The following is a 26,702-nucleotide window of genomic DNA, read 5'->3' on the forward strand; positions in this document are numbered from 1 at the left end:
AGATCTCTTCCTCTGAACACTGAAAAACTGTGTGTCAACTGTGCGTCCACAGCATAAATAATAGAAGATGCACTGCAATATGTCAGAATTTTAACCTATAACACACACAAAAAGACACACACACTCTCCAAATCTCAGGTACGGGATCGTGGTCCTTTCTGTTGCTAGGATACGGTTCATTTCTGTGCTGTGACAATCTCACTTCCATGAGGCAGACTCTTCCTCACTGTTCTCCCTCTCTCTGCTTTACTATATTTATCTCCGTCTCTCTCTCCCTGCATGCACTCAAACACACATCACACACATCCACACACAGCTGGCCTAAAATCCTCACAGTGTGTGTGTGCGTGTGTGTGCGTGTGTGTGTTAATTAGGCAGCTGCAGTTACCCACACACTAATGACCTCTCATCACTAGGGGGTGGGATTAAAGATCGAGTATCCTGATGAAGTGAGCGAACTAGCCAATCAGGTGCCTTATGCAGAGCTTAGCTTATTGATCTATTGGCTTTGCCTGGAAGAACGGAATGGACTGATGAGCGGTCATACAGGTAAATAAGAGAGAAAACTCCTGTGACGGGATTACACGAGAGAAGGCGAAGAGAGGGGAGGAAAGATGAGAGGAGATAAAAGTAATGGGAAAAAGGAGGGGGGGGGGGTCGAGAAGATGAGGGCGGGCAAGGGAGGGAAAAGGTGAAACGATGATATGAGGACGGAAGTGATGAGGGGAGACAGGCAGGGAGGAAAGAAAATGAGGAAAAGGAGAAGAGAGGAAAAAAGAAGAGAGGGCGCAAAAAGGGGAGAGACAAAGCGAGGACGCTGAAAATAACAAAAGAGAAGGAGGGGAGGGAGGAGAGAGGGAGGGGACAGAAATCAAAGGGAGCTCAGCACTGCAGGAAGGTGGCAGGCTGACACACACTTCAAACACACACACTCTCTCGACGACACACAGGAACGCACGGGAACTTCAAACGTCTGAAAGTGAGTGTGTGCAGCGGAGGCTCTGTCCATACAATGACCTTCTTAACCTGGTGGGAAGGAATCTATAACGACACACACACACACACACACACACACACACACACACGCCGATTCAAAGCTTCATATTGTGATCAATAACCTCATGTGTGTGTCACAGGTTTGGGCGCGCACACACTTGCACGCTGAACTGCGGACACACGTGAAGGCCCGATGTAGTGCAGAACAGTCGTGCTCTGTTGTGATTACAAAGCCGTGCTGAGACAAGAAGTCACATGCAGCAGCATCAGTGTTTTCATAAATAACTCATCCTCACACAGCTGGGGCTGATCTAATCGCTTGTATCAGCTATTAAAGGTTGAAGTCAGTACAACACAAAACTGGTATTATCCGTCTCATTGATAAGCGTTTCTCAAACTGGGTTTTAGTGTACGCACAAATGGGTCAGATGCATTTTTTGGGTCAGTCCACGACACAGCAGTAAATTAGGAGGAGTGCTATTTATACCACCGCATTTTCATTTTTTACTTTTTCTGTCAACAGTGTCACAGGCCACCAGGCTCCTGGATAATTTAACAAAAATGATACAAGTTGCTGAGAAATAATCTGTTTCCATCACTTCGGTGCTTAAATGGCAAACTCAAGCAGGATCCATTAAATCCATGATCACAAATGTAACACTACATCATGCAGTGTTGGCCAAACCGACCCCACACTGATCCAAAAATAAAGGGATTCCAATTGTAGAATCTCTAGATATCCAAGGACATATGAGAGCTACCGTTCAACTTCAGCAGAAGCGAAGGGATCAGCTGGAGATGCTCTGTATGTTTTGGATTGTTTCATCTCCACCTGCACATGTGCAGCTTGTTTTATTCTTTAACGAGCAGAGGGATCATGATCATCAGAGGGGCGTTGTCAGACACACACACGCATATGCATACGCACGCACGCACGCGCACGCGCACGCACACGCACACGCACACACACACACACACACAAAATAACCCTTGAGGATAACTAGCTGGTTTCCACAACAACACGCAGCAACCTATTCTCTCTCTCTCTCTCTCTCTCTCTCTCTCTCTCTCTCTCTCTCTCTCTCTCTCTCTCTCTCTCTCTCTCTCTCTCTCCCTCCCTCCCTCCCTCTCTCCCTTCCTCCCTCCCTCCCATCTACTTCCCCTCTCTCCTTTCTAGAGTCCATCGAGACACAGTGTTTTTCTGGGGTCAGTTGTTGTGCATGTGCGCGCTGCACTCAAACAGCAGCTGCAACTTTCATTTCTCTCTCTTCATCAGTCCTTCTATCTTAAAATTTAAGGTGGCACAGTGACTAACTTGACTGATGAGAGGAGAGATGTGAGGGCTGTGGATCAGTCTAAATGTAATACTGTTGAATATTTTCTGCCTTAGCTGGAAAATGACATTGACTAAACGATGCTTGGAGGAGGAAATGTATTTATTGAAGCTACAATAAGCTAGAGTGGATCTCCGTCTCCAGCTTCTGCTATACATACAGGACGTGTGGGTGTTTGTCTACCCGTGGCACCATTCAGCCTCCGCCTTTATTCGTTTCAATGAACAGGCCTACCGACATTGAACACATAAGGTTGAGCATGCATGCACACACACAATGTAACGCTGGAGAATTTTCACCCAAAGAATTGTGTGGATGCATTGAAGCCATTACTGTATAGAGGATGGATCCTGAGGCCAATGCATCAGTAACATACACACTGGCACACGCAAACAAAAAGAAATCGCCGCTATTGCTTTAGGCTCGCTCTTAACATCCAATGATGCTATTCAGAGGAGTCTGTACTAAAGATGAAGTGCAACAGCCTTCACAGTTCACTGGAGTACAGTGAGAACAGCAGATGTGCTGTGAACAGGGCTCTTTGTAACATAACTTGTGACTAGCACTGGGCTATATAGCCGAAAATAAGGTTGCAACAATTTTTCCATATTGATCAATTTTGATATATATCTGGACGTATAATTTGACAACGATGTCAGTCTAGAGAGTATCCTGACAATGACTGAAGCCTGGAGAATAAGGAAACATTTAACTGTGCTAACATGCTTCATCTGCCTCAAAGAAACAAGTTAGCTTGCCTTGAAACTTATCAAAATAATGGTGTGGACGGTAGATTTTGTGGACCGTCTTGAGATATCTAAACCACTTCTGTAATATTGACGTTGTGTTACTATTTTTGGTCAATTTCCTCCACTTTGTGCAACTTAGTGCTCTGCCTGTTCAGCAGGTGTTTGATAAACTGACCATACTGTCTCCCTTTTGTTGCACATATGGATAATGAGCATTGTCCTCATTGACTCCAGTGCACTGAAGTTACACTGCTGTCCACTGTGTGTGTGTGTGTGTGTGTGTGTGTGTGTGTGTGTGTGTGTGTGTGTGTGTGTGTGTGTGTATGTATGTGTGGGGAGCTCAGCAGACAGCGACACACAGTGACTGGCTGTGGTAGGCTGGTAGATGTACACATACTGAGTAAAAAAAATGTTTATTATTGTTATAAATCCTATCACAGTCCCACAGCAAGCTCGTTTTACTGCCACGCCTTACTTGTAACTCCTCAAAATAATGCAGTATGAAATGCCCCCGACCTTGGAAGTAATGCTGGGATAGCTTCCTCTGTAGGCTTGTTAGCCAGACATGCTAATGCTTGTGGTTTACGTTAGAGCACACTGGTCAAGTCCACAAAAAAAGAAAACACCATCCAAACTCTTCACACGCAGAGCATCACTCTTACTACAGCCTCGTGCACACAATTTAAACATGCAGACAAATCCAAAAGCTGACAGGCCGGCTGCCACTTATGGATGGCTAGAAAACCGGCAATTCAGGGGAGCAAACAGTCAATTAGTAATAAAGGAAAGTCACTCAGAATCTGACCAAATTTTAAGAACAAGTTTTCAGAAATCTTAATGAATAATACATTTTAAAAATCAAGAGTGGAGGTTCTAAAAGTTAGTCAAAATCTCCACTGTAGCAGCTTCTTCTGTGAAACCTGAGTGAAAACTGCTTGAAGATTCATACGGCAGTGACAACGCAGTCTATTTCAAGCCCGCTATCATTGTGTGAGAGTGTGTGTGTGTGTGTGTGTGTGTGTGTGTGTGTGTGTGTGTGTGTGTGTCATGCTGCCCTTGGACATGGGCTTGCGGAATGTGTTGAGAGCAAGGCAAAACACAGGGTTGCCACAGCAACTAGCCAGGGCCAGGGAAACAGATGGGGGCGTTATCAGACGAGGTGAGAGCGAGCAAAGAGAAAAAAAAAAAAAAGGTAGGACAGGTGGAGTTGAATAATTGTGATGATAATATGTTGTATTGTAAGAGAGGAAGAGGGGGTTACAGAGAGACATAAAAAAAGAGTCCAAATGGGTAGAAGATTAGTGGAAAAAGGGGGGAAACAGAGAGAAAGGATTAAAAAATGAACATTTTACACTTCACTCCAGCTTTATCAACAGTCGAGTGTAAAAAATCTACAATTTGTTAAATGTATGAACAGGTGTCCCATTTTGGAGCGATACCCATCATCCTTTATGGACGTGAGTAGGACATCTCAAAGTCCTCTGGTTACTCTGAGGGGAAGTCAGATGTGGAGGGCAGTTTAAACACAGCTGAGTCTGGTCTCTGTCTCTCTGCTTCTTGTCTGCTGTCACATTCTCTCCATTTTCTCTTCTATAATCTCCTTTCCCTCCTCTCTTCCCTTCATGCTTTCTGGCTTTCATATCCACTACAATATGTCTCTATTCTTCAATACTGTCTTGAATTTTCCTCAGACAGCCTTCTGTCATCCCTCACCTTCTGCTTGCTCTAGAAGCATATTTCCATTCATTACCTGCCATTAGCAATCACCGACTATTACACTCAACACCTCTTTACTCCAGTTTAGTAGAATGACTCATCAGAATGAGTTAACCTTACCCACCATGCAAGCTGCTGGCCCAAAAACAGCGTGAAATAGCAGAATATAAAAATATTGCCTAATGTGTTAATTTGTTTGAGAAATGATTTGAGAGAATAAAGAACAACCTCCTCCTTGCATTTGGACGTGTACGGCACCTCACCTGTGTTAGAATTATTTGGGATGGAATCATTTTGAGTGACTGTAAATATTAACTGAATTACTCCTGTCTCTCTTTTCCTCCATCCATTCGTCCGTATGTTCTATGCAGCCGTAAGAAAGCCGATAAAAAAACATGCACAGCCCAAATGTGTGAAAGAGCCAAATCCATTTTTTCCTCATTTCACTTCCGTCCCGTTCTCATGCTGTCCATTCAACAGGGTTTCCTTTACATTCATTTATGTGTGGCCGTCTGCCACGTATTGATTTTCTATTTTTGGAGGTGTGTGCTCGGCTCTCGCTCACTCTGTCTCACACAAAAAACATGACAGCGTTTCCCACACATCGTATATTTGGCAAACCGAGAGAACGACGCCGTCCGCGATCAATTAACTCGCGGACAATCTCCCCTCGCTCTCCCCCTCCCGTCCACCGACAACCGCTCACGCTCTGCAGAGAAACGCAGATACAGACGCTCTCTGGCATCACGTCCCTGCTGTACATCCACTGATTGTGGTGCAAACTCATTCAGCTGTTTTGTAAAAGCTCTGCAAGTTGGTCCTGATATCATGCTGTTTTGATCATTCTGATAGGCTACGTCATTAACAGCAGCCTCCTCCACACACGGCTCACTTGCTGTTGTGAAAACAGGGGGTGAAAAAAAACAAACAAACAAAAAAAAAACCTGTTGGGTGTCTTTAAAAAACACGCTAATGAAGAAGAAAATCAACCGACGTGACGGTGTGGGTGTGTGTTGGGGGGAAAGACAACTGAAAGTAAAAGCAAGGCAGAGCAGCTTGTGTGTCAACACTAAAATCAGGTGGAGAATTAAGCAATAATTAAAATGGAGATGTACAACACACACACACACACACACACACACACACACACACACACACACAATGTCTTTCATCCAAAATGATTGGATGGCTACAATAATCAATCATGCCTAAGGCCCTTGCCTTCACCTCTGGCTAGAAATGCAATACCAAGATATATTAAACACACAGAGAAGCACACACATACACAGAGATCATATCCTAATCAATAAGTGTATTGTTATTTCAGCCCTCTACTCTGAGTATCAATAGCTTTCATTGTGATTAAAAATATACTGTGCCTTTGGCTAAGGTTAAGGCCAATGACACGTGTCTGTGCGTGTGTGTGTGTGTGTGTGAGAGAGAGAGAGAGAGAGAGAGAGAGAGAGAGAGAGAGAGAGAGAGAGAGAGAGAGAGAGAGAGAGACATACAGAAAAAGAGATATCCAGAGTTTCTTCTACTCTGATATTCAAGAAAACAACCAAAGACAAACCTGTGACCACTCGCAGGGTGAGTTAGAGGCCAGTTTGGACCAGAGATTCTTAGCATGTGAACCACACAACCCACGTGAGGCTGTTTGATATGCAGAGATGGTCACAGAGGAGTAAAACAGTATATTGTTATAAACACAACACATAGGCAGAAATAATGATCAGATGCTGTGCCACTCTAGCATCCACACATACATTTAATTAGAGAGGTCAAGTATAAGTATTGCATTTGAACGCATCATTCCAGACTCCTCAGCCAATCTGCAGTCTATTTGTGTGAGCTTACAAACTCCAGACAGGAAACACTGTAATCCATTTGGAGCTTCCTCCATGGCCCACATTGAAAAAAAGGGTACAAAGGTAGAGGTAATTTAAATCCTGATAACTCTAATGGCCTGAATTATGAGAATTTTGGGACCTAAAACTGAGGCACAGGCCAGGAAAGGTTGGTATAATGCAGCACTGTGTCTTCCTACATTAGTCCTTACATGTCTAATTAACCTCGTACCATTGCTCTGTATTGAGATAGAACCCATGCTCTTCTGTGGATTACACTCATAATCCTCAATTAGCATATCATATACTGAACTTGAGTGCATTACGATTTAGAGGACTTCGACGGGGCTAACTAGACTGGCATGAAGGCATTTTGGCACAGCATGACAGAGTTCGTTGGCAGCCTTTCCCATTAGCCCCCAAATCAATGCAGATGTAGACAGTTTAATAAAGACAAGACCCAGGATCAATAACAAAGCCAAAGATGGTCCTCAGACTGAGAAACCTCAAAATATGACTTAATAAAAGATAATTGCAAACATATGTTTTGTGTTTTTCTGTTTCACCTCTTCAAAATACCAAAAAAACAAAACACACAAGAAATAAACTGTCATCGTGTACAAAGCCTCTACCTATCTCTATAAAGCATCTGCTAACAACCACTATGTTGCTGGTGTTGCTGTAGTCTCAGCCTGGAAAGGATGGTAAGCACTCGTTAAGGATGATACCCACACGAGGAAACACAGATGAGTGGAGATCTCACCTCTGCTCATCCACCTCCAGCTGACAGCATGTTATGTGCTGTGCTGCTGCTGAAACAGTTTAACCACTCAAATCTGTGTACATTGCAAATGCATTAACCATTAACATGAATCTGTCAGTCCCTGGATCATGTGCTTGCTGTGAGCCTCTGGCATGGTGACTGCGACTGTGTGTCCTCCACAATGCTACACTGCTACACTGCTGCTGAAGGTTTTTTGGCAGGAGTGTTAATGCTGTCAGATACTCTTTTATTTTGTCTTAGTCCTGTGTCAAATATCCATTTTGATCACATTTAGTCAACCTCATCCTTTTTTTATAGTTGACTAAGAGTCTGGGTTCTTTTGTCTAGTCTAGTCTAATCCTATAACAATCATAATAATAAAATTAAATGTCTTTTTTATTGAGCATTTCAGTCAACCTAGTTTCATCAAAACCGGTATATCTTCTTGTTTTTGGTGCATACTAGGCTGGTACTTATGACTGTAAGGTGTTTGGCTTTTAGCTAGTTAGCTCGCTAGTTTCAGACTGAAGCTCCTCCTGCTGCTTTAAATAAACCTGCAATCTCACTGAAACATCAGTGTTTCTCACGCGGTACTTGCCTGCGACGGTTTCACATCAGCATTACGTTGCGTTAAGTCCACACATGCACACGTGTTCACCCTCTCCCTCCTAAACATCGTATTCATTTATGTATTTTCTCAAAAAATGGATCTGTTGCATTGAAAAAATAAAGTCTAGAATATTTGGTCAACACTTTTCGTTTCTAAACTACATTTTTGTCTCATCTCTGTCTTCAATGACACTGCATGTTGATAAAGTCACAGTGTTTAATAACATCTGTGCCATCCTGTGGTCGTCTCATCTTAGTCATGGAAAAAAAAGGGCATTGATGAACATATTTCATCATAGTTTTGTAAATGAAATGAACTGTCTTTGATAGATAATCACATCCAATAGCAAGTTACTGGAATCACTTCGTGCAATGACATTCATCCCACTTGTGATAAGTAAGAATATTGCATTGGAACCTCCGATGCATAAATAACCGTTTGTACATTTTGCTATCAGTGTGGGTGGAAAATGGTAATGTTGTGACTGTGTGGACATCAGCTCTCCAAAACAAAGTACTGCAACAGCAGCTTTATGAGGCTGTGGCATTAACAACACCTTCCACCTGCAGTCCACTGCATGGATAATGCACACATCTACTTTACACAAACACTGCGCACAGGGTCAAGCTAATGTGCACGGTGACTGCAGTATTCTCCTGCACGGACCATCATGGACAATTATAGTGACTCAGTCAACATAATGTAATATTCTGTCAATCTCTGTACAAAGATGTGCTTTTTTCAAGAGGTCGGAGCAAGGACCTGAAGCCCGTTGAGATCAGTGTCTTGCTCACAGACACTTTATCAGGTCCGATATAAGAGCTGGTGCTTTGGTTGAAAGACAGTAACTCTGTGTAAGGCACACGGTGCCCTCTCCCTGAACTCAAGCAGTTCTTATGGCATTCATCCAGTGGCTAGCTGCCGCGCTCAGGACTGGGAGCACAGAATTTGGAGCATTAGCTCAGTGGTTCATGTTGACTGACATCTTCATTTAGCTCACATTTTTGAGAATGTAAACAATCTTGAGACATTTCCATTTGTGATGGTCTTGTGTCTGTGCTGTGTCAATGCTACATTTCAGAGTGTCTGTATGTCGTCAAACACTTTGTAAAATTAATGGCAATTTTTGAAAAATGAAGAATGAGTGCTGACCTTCCGTTCTTTGTCTCCGTACTCCAGGCCCAGTGTGTCCATGGCACGCACGATGGCAGCCAGGGATTGGATGGTGTTGCTGTAAACGACAGGCTTGTACTGCTTGACATCATCGCCGGAGAAACCGTCCTCGTGGATGATCCTAAACACGCACAAACACACACGCATTAGCCAATAGGCAGTAGGTTTGGCATTGCTTTTGTGCACAGACACAGTAACAACAGCCCCTCACATATTCCTTAAACAGACACACACATATCAGTACAAGGAAAGCCAGAAGCACAAGTGTCCACATAAATCAGTAGTTAGATTGATGGACGGATTTACAGATATAAAAAGTACAGACATTACAAAAAAGTTTAATCAAAGATACTAAAATAAGATCAAGTGACCAAGAGCCAAATACAGGGGAAGTGCTCCTGGGATATAGTAGAAAGGTGAGAAAAAGGAGGGAGAAGGTTTTGGAAGAATGGGGGTGAGGGGTTAGAGAGAAACACAGGTGGTTGAAGGAGAGTTACAACAAAAACACAAAAGAAAGAGCGAGCGCACTGGGGGGCAGGGAGGCGAGGGGAGGGTCCATAACCAGTGGGCTAAGCTGACATTTAGGCACACAGTGCTAGCAGCAGCCCATCCTGCTGTTTTAAATGTCATGCTGTCTTTCACTGCAGCGAACACACTGACGCACCCACAGACAGGCTCAAAGACGGTTAGTTAGCCAGGCACCAGACTGACAGGGGGACAGACTGTACAGATGGACAAATCAGACAAAGTCAAACAGAGAGAGGGAGAGATGACAGAGAGATGGGCGGCCGAGAACAACAGACAGGACACAAGAAAACAACTGGCTGATACACACAGACAGATACAGGCTGGGGCAGCACCGTGAGGCAATTCAGACAGACAGCATCCACACAGAAATGAATGGAGTGAACAAGGTCTCATCGCAGACAGGCCTGAGGATCCAACCCAGCTCCTTCCTCAAACACCTTCAAACCATGAGAGGATATACAAAAGGTGCAAGAATGTTTCCTTTCTTGACATTTTGTGAGTTAATTTTCTTTATTTATTAAACTACAAAAGCTAAGAGAGCTTGAGAAACACGGCAAACTCGCTGCTCACATACATTGAACCGGGGGTACAAAGTAGTATCATGAGACAGGTTGGGCCAGAGCTAGCTGGCTAGCATGCTAACTTCAGCAGGTTTCTGTGCAACACACTCCAGAGACGTCTCTGACATCACATCAGAACTGTTCTTCACAATCTTTTGATCGTCTAAAACTAAAATTCTGTCCATCTTACACATCGTACCTTTAAATTTATGGGGGTATTATCATAATATTATTTGCAAAATGTGTGTGCAGAGTTGTGAAACTGTATCTCAATGTGCATGTGCACTCTCAGATTTCTGAATGTGTAGCTTCAAACTGCAGACTCAGTATAAATGCCCTTTTATTGATGATTATTTCATTTCTTTCCCCACAGTGCCCGGCAGTTCAACCAGAGACGTGTGCCTCGAGGAGCTAGCCTCAAGCAGAAACTCCACACTCACACACACACACACAGATTTATTTCATTTTCAAACTTGGAAGGTTAGCAAGTGACATCACTTGAGTCACATCTCGGGCACCTCCATCTGGATCCACAAAAAGCTTTATGCAACTCTTTTCAAATACGATTTCATTTCTGACATTTTCAGTAGTTTTGTTTCCTACCACACATGCACAGGCAAACAAACGTTCTCACACACGCTGCTGTCTTCAAAACACCTCAGCAGTGTGTGTCTGGATATCTGACAAACATGGGCCATTATACAACTGTATGCAAGCTGATGTGTGTGTGACCGTGAGCATGTTTATGTTGTGTGGGTCTGTGTGTTTGCAGTCTGGAGGACAGCACGGTCCAGGACAGTGTGATGTTTCAGATCAATCAGGCAGCCTGCCAGTCCTATATAAATACACTAGGCTTCTGTTTACATCGGTGACTTTCACACAGAGGCCCAAAGACCAAATCTATACACTGGAACTAGGACGAATAGGCACTTTATTCTCATGTGTATGTATAATGTGCACATCAGCTAATATGTCTAATAAGATGAGATCCAGAGCTGAAGCATAGGCGTGCATGAATATAAACTGCATCACAGCAGAAAACAGATGCCATTATCTTTTTTTTTTGTAGCTCTATATGTGCTAGTGTGATTTTTAGTCTTTCCTCGCTGCTCTCTTAATGACTTGCCAACCAGACCCTTTTTCTGAAAGTCTTTCTTTCCTTCCATCTTTCAAAAAAGTGAAGCGAGGACAAACTCTTAATTGGATGCTGCAGTCTCTGCAGGAACAATGTGTTGAGCTGAAAATGCCAAGAAAGACAGTGATGCCTGTTTCCCAGTTACACGAAACACCAAACAATGAGAACCTAAAAAACACAATCAGGGACTCCTGAAACCACAGATCCTGGTACATCTACCATGATATACAAGACATAAGATATACATCAGCCTGTTCTCTGGTATCATGACAACACAAGGGTATTGTGCTAAAAAGATAAAAAAAATGTGCATTTCTTGATGTTTTTCTAAACCTGGAGGGGAACTGAACCCATCCATATGATCTTTAACCTGTTCAAGCAGAAGTCAGTGTGGGAGGACTGATGGGAGAAGACAGCAGAATCATTACGGTCTTCCTGTAAAGTTAATAGTATTATCTTCATTAACCTGGGAAGAGAGAAAGATAGTGGCAGAGCAAGAAAGAAAGGACAGTCCCTAAAAAGAGAGAACACAGCTGAAAAAAAGAAGAAAAATGAAGGAAATGTTTAAGATCAGTGTTGCAGCAAGTGTTATTAGAGGTGTATCAAGGACTTGTATTCGTGTGTGTGTGTGTGTGTGTGTGTGTGTGTGTGTGTGTGTGTGTGTGTGTGCGTGCGTGCGTGTTGGGCTGGCTGACCTGCTGATGTGAGCTTTCATGCATGAGGACCTTTTCTCATTACCCACTCTCCAAGCCCTTCTGTCAGCAAAGACAGAGCACTGTGTGTGTGTGTGCGTGGGTGTGTGTGTGTGTGTGTCTGTGTGTCTCCGTGTATATGTGTGCAATTTCCTGTAGCTTTGGCACAATCTGCACAGTGACCTGAAACATAGTTTAGTTTCACACCGAGCCAGACAGATGGACACCGAGACAGGCATATGGGCAATTTAACCACGATATTATTCCATGGTATCACTGTGTGGCTGCCATGTCGCAAACCAAATAACAGGTGTTTAGTGTACTAACAGATGTAAGTAAGCAATCGATAATCCCATTAAATGATTGATATTTGTGGCTCTCAACCTAAGTGCCCTTTGACAACTGTAACATCTGTGAGGACGAGCAGTGTATGCTAACAGGAAGCGATACAGTATGTGTGGAAGTCAGTTAAACTTTGGAAAGTCACATCCTCAGAGGGAGAGTAGTGTCCATCAACAGCACGTCTGTTTTCAGTGTGCATGCTGTCTGGTTCGAGTGTGTCTCATTTTGTCACGTCTCCTGTGAAAACACACATATTCAAAAGCTGCTTAGAACGAATGGTTTTGGGACTGTCCATGCTTTGGATTAACTGCCTCAATTATTAAAAAAAGATGGTGAAGCGCTAATCACACACAATGATACTGTGTTTTTTCTTCAGACTATGGGTGGGGAGGGCCATCCTTATGAGCAGCTGACTTCATTCAGTCATGCCCATGAGGCTCTACCAGCCATTGGCGAGCTAGCCACAGCCACAGTGAAGTACATGCTTATAATGTCCTTCATTATATCCTTGTCAGTTCGTTAAAAAAAAGTTGATGATGTGGTTGTTTTTAACATCAGGCGATGAAAGTTGGGATTGTTCGTCCAGCAATGCAATCGCCTTTTATAGTCCGACTGTGAGGGAAAATAATATGCATCTCAGCAAATGTTGGCATCAGCCTCTGAGAATGGCCAGTTTATAGTGAATTAAGTAATGACAACCACACCATCAGCCTGCGGGGTTTGGTGTGAATCAAACAGACCTTCAAACCCACCCCTCAGGACCATATGTGTGCTGTCACAGCTTCCGTGTCCATGTTTTTCTACAGTTTATGACTGCCAGTCCTTCAATATGTAATTTGTACAACAAAGTGGAATTTACAATAAAGATTGATATGAAAAGCAAAAAAGAAGTGCAGTGTTCTCAGTTCCTCTAAAATGTGGAAGTAGCTCCTTTCGTGTGACGGTGACTCTGTGGCTCTTGTCAGCAGGCTGACAGACAGACACATGCTTGGGGCTGTGGCTTTTACATTTCATCTAACCTAAAGCCAAGCAGTTCACATACTAATGTCAGTAAATTACAATAGCACTGCAGAGGGTCTGTAACTCTGACTACCATGAACACAACTAATCTAATGGATAAAAACAAGCGACAACACAAAAACAGAAGACCAAGACTTTACACACACACACACACAGTATCAAACACAAAATGCCTGCCTCTCTCCGTTCTGTCTCCCATTATCCCCCACACTCATACTTTTATCCTCACACCTACTCATGTGAACACACACAAACACAAAGCCTACAAACTGCACTGCGCTATTAGGTCTTTATCTCTGTTGTGCATTGTTGCTACCACTGTTTGTCCTGACGCAACCACATACATACACACACACACACACACACACACACACGCACACACAGACATGCACAAGGTCTGTGTGATTGGTTCTTTATCGCTATGCTGTGCATCCACTCACTTTGTGGTCTTTGTCGACAGTCCTCTGAGTCGTGACAAAGTGCACGCTGACCAACTCCTGTCAACACTGCTGGACAGATTTACTTACACAATGTATTGCATGTATGTGTGTGTGTGTGTGTGTGTGTGTGTGTGTGTGTGCGTGTGTTTAGGGGAGTGTTAGAGCAAGTGCAAAGAGCGAAGGAGAAAGAATGGATATGAGAGACAGTATGAAAGAAGAGGGAGATAATCAGAAAATAGAACCTATAAATAACCAGTGGTGTCACTAATACAGCCCCGACCCTGACTGACACACACGCACACACTCATTTGGCTCCACCACTAACTTGCATTCACACCTTGAGGTCAAGCAGCAGCATCCTGAGCACACACACTCTCACACACACCTCCAAGCATGCAAGCACTGGGATCTGGATCTGGGATTTTTTTTCCCCAACACACCCATGTTTTAACCATGTTAGTGTCATCGGTTGGCGGGTCCACGTCTTTGGTCCAGGATAAAATATGTCAACTATTGGATGGATTGCCATGAATTTTGGTAAAATATTGATGTTTAACTGGAACATGTTAAGATGCTCTTCAGCTTACCCTCGAGAGCTACTTATCATGAGGTCAAATGGCAAAAAAAAGCCATTTCAGTAAGTTGGATTTTGTGTTTACTCGACACAAGTATGCCAGCATGCTAAACATGACATAAACAGGACAGCTGGTAAACAGTGGCATGTTCACTGTCATTGTGAGCACGTTAGCAGCTGATATTAGCATTTAGCTCAAAGTGCCACTTGGTCAAAGTACAGCTGATGTGGCTGTGGACTGGAACTTGTTGCCATTTAGCAACAGTTCAAATCATTTTGTCCAGTTAAACCAAATACATGGACAGGGAAGATGATATATGACAGTACTCCACTAACAGCTGATAAACCCTTCTTATTTTATTCCATTACATTTGATTATTGATTGAATGCAAACTCACAGATTTACCTCAACATTTGTGACTACTTGCCTATCCAACTAAAAACCCCAGGCCCACAGCTGTATGTCTCTGAGACATGCCAACTCTCCCCGTTTTTCCTGGGATCCTCCTGTATTTTTAACTTTACAAAACAAAAGAATTTAGAAAAGGCTGACTGGGAGGCATAACCACCTTTTGGATGCATTTGCTACCCTCCCCTCTGGTACAACAGGTGGCAGTACGTAGAACATTAGCTGAAACGTCTAATGACAATAAGTCATTCACTCAAACGGCACATGGCAAGACAAGAATGGGAAAAAGAAGAAGCTGGATGATTGTGAGAGGGATGGAGTGGTGTACCCGCCAAAACAGCGAAAAGTTTGTGCAAGTGTTTAATCAAGTAGGAGGAGGTCTACCTGTATGTCATGCTTTTTGTATAATATGCCATACAGACTTAATGTATACCACTGAAGGAAAAGCAACAAATCTGCCGAGCATAAAAATGGCCAAGAGACGCAGAAACATGCTCCACCATTGACTGCCATCCATTTTTAGAACCAAATCCTTCAATAATACATGAAATAAATACTGAATCTATATTTGTGTTTGCATTTCTATAATTCAGGGATGTTCACAGCATTTCACTTTAAACCAGGTATCTGATTCTCACCAACAAACTGTAGTCTCTGAATGTAGAAACTGGTTAACCCCAATCCTTGATATTTTAAAGCAAGTGGCAATCTAGTGGTAATTTCAGGATTAACTGTGTGTCCCCTTGTCTAAATGTAGGAGGTATGCAGACAGTGGTAAGGGTGGTGGGATGGTCCAGGGCGGGCCACTGGAAAATTTCCCTTATTTCAAACTCCCAATGTTGACAAGTATGCAATCACTCAAGCTGCAGTTCATATGTCTGTCCAGACTCATATAATGCATGTAAGTGAAGACTTTGGAGGAATTTAAGAAAAGGTAAAATGGAAGTTATCACTATACTGACATGATTCTAGTGAATCATTTCCAGTGAGAAACTTCACTTAGAGACTATTTCTGCAGAGGAGCACAGAGGACTGATAGAGAGCTTCATCACATGGAGCAACGACAATCACCTGAAGCTCAATATGAGCAGAACCAATGAGCTTGTGGTGACTACAATGCTTCAAATAATGCTGCTGTAAAGAAGCCACTATCTGAAAAAGTAGATGCTTCACACACAACTTCAAGCCAGCAGCACAGAAGATCTTTACAATCAGCACAGTTTCAAGGCGGACAAGGTGTCATTAATTCAGTATCTGAGCAAATGTGAAATATGGTCACAATCTCCCCTTCTGTTCCTGAGCTGTGCTGTTCCTCAGAGGGACGGACAGACGGACAACCCAAAAATATAATAATACAAAAGTCTTGCAGGAAGAAAGAGCTCATGTCTTTAGCCACTGTGTCCCCTCTCAAATGTCACTTACAGTACATGTTATCTACTAACGGCCGGTATAATGTGGAGAGCCGAACGTTTCCACTGTGACAGGAAGATTAGGAGTTTCCACCCTTGAGTTTATGAGTCTAAGAATGTATCCCCTGCTGGGGAGGAGTCCTGGCCCCAGGTTTGATCATGTGCTAATGGACAGTTCTTGTGCCAAGGGACACAGTCTGCTTCACAGTAGTTCAGCAGGGATGTTCAGAGCTGCACACACATGCGTGCCCAGGCAGACAGGAGAGCAGAATAATTACAGTTCAGTATTACATCTGGGAGGACCTCATTAAATCTGTCTGCCATTAGTTTCACTGTCACATGTTATGTCTATCTGCTTCTCTCCTCTGCCTGTTCCTCTTTCATCCATTATTCCTGTGCTCCCCCCACCCCTTTATTTTTTACTTGTACATCAGACTTGTTCCCTGTCAGTCTCTCCCACTCACTGCCATCTTTTCTTCCTCCCCTTCTCACTCCTCATTCCTAATTATTTCTTCTTCTTTTTCACTCCTCTCCTTCTGCTTCTGTTCCTTTTCCATTTGCAATTAACTATTAATTAAAAAACACAGCGTCGATGCACCCTTTCTCCCTCCCCAGTGACTGATTTCTACAGGGAAACACGAATGCACACGAGCGCACGCACACACACACACACACGCACACACACACGGACACGTGTGTGTGCACACACACACACACACACACACACACAGGTGCTCACCAGGCAAAGCTTAGTGTGACAGTTGCAGAGTGCAGTGTCATAACCGTTGCCTAATTAACAGTTAGGTAACAACAGCTGCACACAGAGTCCCACCCAACATGTTGCACTGAAGCCTTATTATTTGTCTATTTTTCCATCAATACTTCGATGCACATACACTTTCGAAAGCACAGGGCCAAGCTTGTTAAACGCTCGTCCCCTCTGCAGATGCTCCCACTACAAATGACTATTTGGTAAACATGAGTGAATAAAATGTGAACCTGTGCTAGCAGGTGTAGGTGTGATAGTGTTTTGGGTGGCCATGACGATGAAGCTGCTGAGATTTGAGGCCATATGAGGTCAGCTTCTTGGAACCGTTTTGTACCTGTAATGTTAGCTTACTGGCTCATTCAATCACACCACGATGCTTCAGCAGTCAGGTGTGTACATTTCAGGTTGGATCTTGGCATCTTTAACTGCTCATTTGTAAAAGATCCCAGTTAAATAGGGACGTAAAGGTTGAGGGAAAACACCTCTGAATTCAACAATGTCAGAATGTTAGGACTCTATTTCAGATCAGGTAAAGCAAAGTACGAGCTTTTATTAACCTGCTGAACAGGGTAAACATTTTATTTTCACTCACGGCTTCTTTCAACTTTCCATTTAATCTAGGTCATTTGTTGAGCCACCATCATTTGGTGTTCCATATTGGCCGGTAGTGATGCCGATTACAATCTTGGCTATTGTATTTTGTCGTCTCTGCAGCCAGTGGACTTAAAAGGAAAGGAATAAACATGTCACTTATGAAACGCAAAAATCCCAGTACCCATAAAAACAAGTACAAACAATGTTGAGGAGATTTATTTTGAGCATTACAGAAAAGTCAGCCTGCATAAAGTCGTGTAAAAACAACAGTGACTCTTGTGCAGCTCAGCTGTCAGTGCATTATGGGCAGCGGTTGATCCGGGAGCAATTGATAACATCAATATTACAGCCTGTATATGTCAACATGTGCCATGTTAAAGGCTGATAGATCGTTGGAAGGACTGAGACAGACAGGCAGAGAGACAGCGGGAAGTAGGGCCGCAGGTTTAATCAAGTTGTCCCAGATATAAGGTTGAAATGTAATTATTCAGCTTTCCAGTCTTCCCCTGTGTCACTATTAATTACTTACTTTGAGGGATTCAAACCAAAGAAAGCCCAGTCATCGAGTGGAAACAAACCAAAGGGCCTTCCTGAATTCCAGCAACCAGATACAAGGCTCTGGTCTGTCTGCACTGCAAAACAGTCCTATTTTTCTTGGTATTAAGGGTTTTTATTTGAAACTTGAACCATGTAAACATGAGGTCAGATGTAATTCAATTTGTAATCATCTGTTCAAATTCAATTAGTTTGAACGAATCATGTTTTACCTGATTGGCTCAAACTTTTTATTGGCCATGCTAGCAGCGTAGCCCCAGGGATAGCCAGTCCACCACACAGACGGAAACATCTCAACGGCTATTGGCTGGATTGCCATGTCATTTGGTACAGATATGCATGGTGCTGAGAGGATGAACGGGGCCTTCCACTCAGACATGGCCCCCAGCCAGTGGGGATGTGGGAGCATGCTCTCCCAGAGAACAATGTTGGCTGGAAATGCCCAAATTTGGTGGTCTCTGGCACACTCTAATGCCACTATTCCATTACATACAATGATCTTAATTATTGCACATTTTAATGAAGATAACATATAATAATACTCACCTTCCCCATTGGAAACAAGTGGTGAATTACTGTAAATGAGAATTAGACTTCTTGTGCCTTGAAGTCTACAATTCCATTTCTGAATAATCCAAACTTTTGTAATTAAGATAAAATGTATGACGTGGAAAAACATATAGATTTGATCATATATATTACTGCAGGAAAGGAATATCATATTTTATGTTTCTGACATTAGTTTGCATAATTGGCAAAAAATCCAAAAGCCTTCTAGGACATTTTAAAGTGTAAAATTACAGCGTGAGGCTGGGCCTAGCCTACAGTTTCCTCATTTGACATAATCCTGTTACTTTGACAACAGTGTGTGTTTAATACATCTTAGAGATGGCTCTGCTGTAAAGAGCGTAATGTAAATTAAGGTCATTCATTCATTTGCTAAGCCCACAAAGATCTGTGTGGCATATTTGGAAATCGCATCGATTTCAGGACTATTTAATGCTTACTGTGCAATCTTCAAGTTCCTGCCACTGGTGTTTTCCAAAGCAGCTGATCTAATGAAGCCCTGTCTGTGCAATCAATCCAATTCTTAACCGGAGAAATACCTCAACATCTTCTCAGTGGACTGATCTAGTGCATCATCAGGTCAAATGTATAATTTGTCCAATGCATTTACACTCACACAAGCCTGTTCTTTTCCTTTCTACTTACTTTTTGTCAGTGATAAAACAAGATAAAGACCTCCATCCACACATCTTCTTTGTGCAAACATCTGTATGATGCAACGTGAAGCAATGCAACAGCCGCAGTTGCTTCAAATGTTCGGTCTCTGTTCACCTTTAGCTGCTGGTCCTGAGGCTGTACTTTGTGGTGGTGCTGGATTGTGGTTTTATGCTAAAAAAGTGTTTCTTTCTATTATTTTGTCTCCAGGAGTTACACACTGTTTATGGAGGGAAAAACAATGGAAAAATCAGCAAAGTAGTTTATATTCTAGAGCTGCTGGATCTCTTCAGTCTCTATTTCCTGGTCTTTCTGTGTGTGGCACAGGCACAGAAACACTAACGCGCTTTCAAACATATACTCTTTGAGCTACAAACCCAGCCACAGTCACCATCAGCTGACATATCAGCTGAGAGCGGTCACTGTAACAAGACTCCTTTGTCTCGCAGTGCGCTGAACTGACATGAAATCTTCCAAATAGGTCTAACACAAAAAAAAACACGCACTCACACAACCACACAGAAAAAACACACTCAATTGTGCATGAGTGCGCAAGCATGCGCACACGCACGCACAACACAAATTTCCTCCAACAAAAGACCTTTGTTTTTTATAAGAAGCCCTGATTAGCGCAGAGACCACACATACAGGCATACTGAGCTGGTCTCATACAACTGTGCAGACAGAAAGACAGAAAGAAAGACGCGGCTTAGAGAAGAAACACCCTTTAATATAATAAAAAGGCCACAGGAGACGATAACAAGGGCAGAGAGAGACAGATAAACGAGCTCCATATTCAAAGCAACTGATGTGTTACCACCGGTAACTCGGCTGCTAATGACTTCTGACAGGACACATACTGTCTGATTATTCACTGGTGGACTGAAACACCTGAGAAATTTAGGAAACTGTAGATCTGCAGAGCTGTGACTACAAGACGCTCTCCAGAGCTCTCAATGCTTTCAGAGAGGGGAGGGGGGAGGGGGAGGTTTTCTAGGACTGATACAGACTACCAATTTAAATGTCACGAGGATCAGCTGATCGTCATCAAATGGACCCTGTTCTCCTGCGTTGGACACCTGGTCGAAGCAGCAACTTTTAACTCATGCCTCAGTGTTACGCATGTTATTTTGGAGGGAAATCTATGGCTGACAGATGAAATGTTTTTCAGAAATGTTTGTGTCATGCGTAAACTGTGTAAACAGTACAATCAAGCGGATTAGAGTTGACTACAGTGGTTGTCTTGAGCCATGTCAGTCCCATAAAGTGAAAATGCGATGGCTACATGAACACACAGCCCTCACAGCTCAAAACTCAGGAGAGTTTAGGATGAAAAAGCCTGAACAAAATTTAAACAAAACTTTTAAAAATGTCTTCATGGTAAGTTTTGGTCGAAAGCAGCTGCCCCACACACACACCTACGACATCTCTAAATGTTGTGCTGGTGTCACTGTCTTTAAATGGCACTGACGACTTTCACACCTCGAACATTTACACACATTTAGATGCTAGCAGTACTGCTTTTAGCGGCAACATTTTAGAGAAGCTGTCTAAAAGTCTCCAGAAACATGCGTTGACTGTCCAAAGTAGTGTGTAAGCACTCAAAGGTACAGCGAGTGAAAAACACAGTGTGGAAGTGTGTGTCATGCAGACAGACTGGCATGAGCGAGGTCGGCTCGACAGAGTTGACAAAATGAGAAGAAAAGCAGAAGCAGTGGACGTTTCTTCCTTTGGCACAGTGTGTGCGGAAGTGTGCGTGCTTTGATAACGTTCTGTTTGTCTGCCTATTTACAACATGCAAATAGGATTCAAATGCTAAATACACACACTGCCATCAAAGACTGCTTGGACGTGCCAGCCAGCACATGTGCACACGCAAACACAGCTATCATAAGATGCTGCCTCGCTGTTATTTCACAGCTCACTGACGCGGCCAATCAAATCATTCTGGTGATGAGCACGCCCACGGCTATATTTAACCAATGAAGGATGACTATCTGGCTGACGGACGGTTTTAGATGACCAGTTACTGGCTGAGTTGGTGCCAACACAAGCCCCCCCCCGCCCCCTCCCTCCCTCTCTTTCTTTCTTTGCTCTCTCTCTCTTTCCTCTCCTTGAGTCTAACCATTCCAGTAAAAGGAGGCTAATAATTATCGAGGAGAGCAGAGTCCAGAGGAGGAGCACCCTTTGCACTCTGTCCTTGACAACGCTGTCCTCGTCTCCCTTTCTCACTTCCTCTAGCTTGCTTAATAAGTGAGAATATGTTCTTTCGCTTGCCAGTCTCTCTCTCCTCTTGCTAAAATGGCTTCACTTTCCTCTTCATACCTCCCCAACCTCATTCACACTCATCCTCCCTTTACCCTCTTCTCTCCTCTCCTGTTTCTTTTCACACTCCCACATCAATTGAATTTTCCTCCCTGGTTGCGCTTCTGCTGGGTCTCCCTGTAACTCTGTCTCTCTTGTCCCATAGTTGTCTCGCTCCTCTCTTCATCACTTCTTTCTTCATCCGTAACTCCACCACTTTATCAAGTTCAGTCCTTTCTATGCCCACTTGCGAACTGTTCCTCTCTTCCTTTCCTTCCTCCTTTCTTTCTTTCTTTCTTTCTATGCACTGGGCATTTATTTTGCTTCATTAAAACTCCCTTTCTGTGTCCCTCCATTTGTAACCCCCATTCTCAACCTCCCCCCTCTGCCTTTCTGCACAAAACACCACCTTTTTTTCCTCAATCTTCCTCCCCTTCCCCCTTTTATTCTCCTCTTCTGAGGCTTAAACCTAATTATCTCCTGTTCTAGAGAAACCACACACACACACTCACACGGTGGGAACAGCCTGTGGGAAGCAGTGCAGCCGTGAGGGACGGACAGCGTTTGTTCTCCCTTCAGCCAGTCGCCTCCGATCATGTCAGCGTGGCACAAACACACACATACATTGTAACAGAGAAAGTCCGAGCTGAAGAAAAGGAGAAAGACAGAGTGAGAAGTGCATAATCTACACACAGCGACTGCCTGGCTGAACGGGGTTCATGTTTCTTGGCTCAAGTCCTAACGACTTAAAAAACAATAGGGCAGGCATTTTCAGTAATACCAAACTCAGCGAAATAATTTAACAAAAATATCTAAACCAGGTTGGTTCATTCACCAGCAAGGACGGCTGGATAGAAAAGTTATCAAGAAACAAAATGTTAGAAACAGCTGTCGTTTGATTTTAGATTGGAGGCTGACAAATAGAAGCACCTTTCTGTCTAATGCAATAAACCGACAAACTATAAGTTTCCAAAATGACTGCACATACAAAGCAGCTACTTTTGGCAAACTGTTTCAGCCTTGCTTTATGAGCTACAACTCACAAATGAAAAAGAAAATAAGCACCTATAAACAGGGATAATGAAATCGTGATATGTCACTGGCCCTCACCTGCTTGGGTTTACATTAGTAAGCCTGTTAATGAACTACAAATAAACACTGTTGTGTGAGCAATGTAGGCCATCTCTATTGCTGCTGTTCAGGGCCTGTAAACTGCATTTATACGGTCACGTCTTATGATCAGAGCTTGTACAGTTTTATGGGGCTAGTAGGCAGTTAATGATTGAAAGAGATATGACATGGACATTTAATCAAGTCAAAAAAGATGTCATGATATGACTGGAGAAGTCAGAAACACTCACTGTGTAGGGCTGCCTATGAGGTTTCTCAGCATATTCAACACAAACACGGCTGATTCAAATTAGGATTATCAAGTGGTTTAAAGGGCTAATCCAACTCCATTACATTGGGGGATTAAACAGAAACACATAAAGAAGAAAAAAATTGCAGCAGAGGCCAAGAAATCGTGACTTTTAGTCCTGAATAAGGATAAAGCTCCAAAAACCCACAAATTTTACAGTAATGCACCTCAATAGCATCTGTCATTATTCTTTCCTTGTTTGATAAACTGCACGTCTTTAAAACACACTGTCAGGTTGTATATCACGCTTCTTATTACATATTTGAACTGCCCAAACCCAAATCGAGTCAACTCTGATGACATCATCAGGGTCATCATGGAGCACTCCCTCCACAGTCACTGTAATTGCAATTCATCATGTGCTTTTCACAATGACAACCCCTAAACTAATATCAACACAACACCATATTTTCATTCAAAATATCAGTTCAAACCATAAATCTCAGTGAGTTTTATCATTATTTAACCATTAACATGGTTTAGAGGAAGACTCTGGGCTTATCACCTGGAGTGACCTAAATTGAGGGGAAAACGGCACATTTTTTCTCTGACCCACTGAAACAGCATATTTTGTCCTCTCTACTCTACTCTTTCCCTAAATTAAGGTCATTTAAGAAATGTTTTGCTTTGTTTAACTGTCTCGCTGAAAATAGCAACAAAGTCTATCTCATTTTCAGCTATGCTCTCGGCTGAGAACTACAATGCTAAAAGCAGCTCACCACGAAACCTAGCTACGTTAGGCTATGTTAGCAATACTTACAGTTCACTTAATCAGTAGCACACACTATATTCAAACACGCAATATGTAAGAATGCAAAGCAATTATCACGTAGCAGTCACTTGGTACTGCCACTGTTTGAACAGACTGTAACAGAATTTAAAACATGATCATTCATCCAGACTACTGGGCCTGGCTGGTAAATTGGCTGGCTTGCCTTTATCACTGGCAAAGTAATATCTGAGGATATGTTAGTTGGCTAGCTTGCCAAACTCCTTCCCCAGCTAGCGTGAGCCATGATACTGACACGCATTAACACAAACACTGGTGATTTTAGTCTGCAATAAATGATGTAACAGTAAAAAGCAAAGTGCACAACGAACGCTAACTGCTTTTCGGCTAGCCAAGACTGATGCACGGCAGGGCGACCCACTAGCTGACTGCAACCTAAGCTAAGCTGGGGTTGGCCGGCTGGCTGTGGCGTGCATCATGGCACAGGCAGATGAAGTGATTCGCCAACGGCAAGCTAGTTTGCATCATGGAGCCAATGGTCCAAATAAAATATGGCAACTCTAAATATGACTGTAATTCAATTGCCAGCATTCAGTGTTCATTTCAGCGCTCAGTCTCATTTATGCCATGTCACTGTTTAGCTGGTGCCCACAGGATGATATGCTGACTGCAGTTTACTTATCAGTCACTGGTGTCATTAATAACAAGCGTTTTCTGAAAGTCAAACATAGAATGAACCTTTAACACATTTTAAAAAGGAAATGAAAAAGATGTGACAATTATAAACCAATCAATATTTGCGTCTTCTGGGCACGTTCACCAGCAGTCACTCATTTCTTCCCAGGCAGAATTACACCCATCTCTGGAGTTTGCCCTCACAGATCTACCACTTGAAGCCTTTAAGGGCAGAGAGGGAGCAACTCTCACATAATTAGAAAAGTACAAAGGGGAGCAGCGACGCACATTAACCCACAACTGGGTAGAGCCTCTCATCTTTCCTCCCCTCTTTTTCAGCTGCTGTGCCAGGCAGTGGCTCCCTTGATTCTGCTCAATTATATGAAAATATTGCAACATAAAATTATTTTTCTCACACGCACATAGTGAGCACTGCTGGAGAGGTCAGTTTGCCAGCTGGGCAGCAAGAGAACCTTTGAACACGTCTAAGCACACACACACACACACACACACACACACACACACACACACACACACACACACACACTCTCCATAAACAGATGGTGCCACACACAAACACACACATGGCTCTATGCACGAGATAGGGATGTGTTCACTCATGACCAAGTCTCTTGGGTTGCTGGCCCAAATATTCCATTCATTGATGGGTATCATGCACATATGTATACACTATCACACACAATCCATTGACATGTTCACATGCTCTAGCAAATCATGTTTCCTTCAGATTCCCTTTTTCTACACAGTCATGCATTTTATTCTTTGCTTCATCATCCCTTCCCCTTCCCTGTCTTGGAGTTCTACATTAGACAGTGCTATGGCTTCACACCTCGATGCTCACTCATCCATACACAACTTTAATCCACTCTCAGCCCTATGTCTCCCTCTCACTCTCTCAGACACACACACACACACACACACACACACACACACACACACACACACACACACACACACACCACAGTGCACCTGTGCTCCCCGCAGAGATATTATCAGCGCTTTCTCATGACTTCTTGCTACTCAGTAATTTCATCATCTCAGAAACCAATAATAAGTGTTTCCGAGGGAAGTTTGGGAAGACACAGCATGTACTGTCTGGTAAATGATTTTAGCCGCAGCACATTTCACAAGTCACTTCCTAAAAGAACCGACAGAACAGACTCAACATTATCAGCGTTTAAGGTAGCCACGGTTGCAGTATTTTTCCACTGTTCTGTACAGAGTGGTAATAGACTCCCTGAGATCGCACGCGCAGCTGCGGCACGACTCCATATACACAACATAAAATCTAAATCTAAATCTAATCCACTCATCTCTGTCTCTCTCTTACTCTGAAGAAAGCCCACACATATGCACACACACAAACACACACACAATTGGTCACTTGAGCACGCCCCAGATGTTCAAAGCACTGTGAAAGAAAACGCAGTAATGGCTTTCCACTTCTCTGATGCGGTTGCGGAAATAGCAGAGCGTCTCTGAACAGGAACGTAAAGGCTTCCCTGGCAGGGCGCTGTCCACCACTTGAAAAGCAACTTCCCTCTCTATAATATCAGATGCCCTTTGTAAAGACATACAAACACTAGTATGTTCAGATTTCAGATTGCACCACTCAAGCAATGATTTTAGTTTGGGAGACATTTTTTCCACTTGTGCAAGCAGAAAGGTGGCCCCCCTGCTCTTACAGTGCATGGCTCTATGTCTGGCTGGTGTAAAGCTTCATGGGCACAAGAAATCACTCATGGTCAATACACCTTATCAAGAGGAGATTTTGCTGGGGTCCACTGTATCACATTGCTCTTTATCCAGAGATAAGGAGTCCCCTGAGAAGCATAGAGAGTGTACTAAATAAAACCTTGGAACAATTGATAGATGACGGTGTCTGCCAGATGCAGCTCCATCAACTCATGCATATGCATAAGCAAGAAGAGCTTGTAGCCAGGAATCAGACAATAGAAACACAGAGGTGCCATGGCTGGGATGATGAAGGACACTGGCTCTATTTCTGTCAAGAAATACTGTAAAATTCATTGTTCTAGTAATCTTATATACCCAGGATGTGTGTCTTTGGCAAGTAACAACACGTGTAAAGAGACCGACAATAATATCTGTAACACTG

At 43.1% G+C, this 26,702-nt stretch overlaps 1 protein-coding gene across 3 annotated transcripts in view; it reads right to left on the reverse strand.

The window, feature by feature from the left end:
• gnao1a (guanine nucleotide binding protein (G protein), alpha activating activity polypeptide O, a) overlaps positions 1-26,702 on the reverse strand; it is a 96,277-nt gene that overhangs the window by 66,595 nt on the left and 2,980 nt on the right. For all 3 annotated transcript variants that reach the window (XM_076734142.1, XM_076734144.1, XM_076734143.1), the window contains exon 3: positions 9,165-9,306. In XM_076734142.1, coding sequence (XP_076590257.1) covers positions 9,165-9,306 — 142 coding nt within the window. The remainder of the gene's footprint in view (positions 1-9,164; positions 9,307-26,702) is intronic.

The sequence above is a fragment of the Chaetodon auriga genome, chromosome 6 (assembly GCF_051107435.1).
Source record: "Chaetodon auriga isolate fChaAug3 chromosome 6, fChaAug3.hap1, whole genome shotgun sequence".
Classification (NCBI taxonomy): Eukaryota; Metazoa; Chordata; class Actinopteri; order Chaetodontiformes; family Chaetodontidae; genus Chaetodon; species Chaetodon auriga.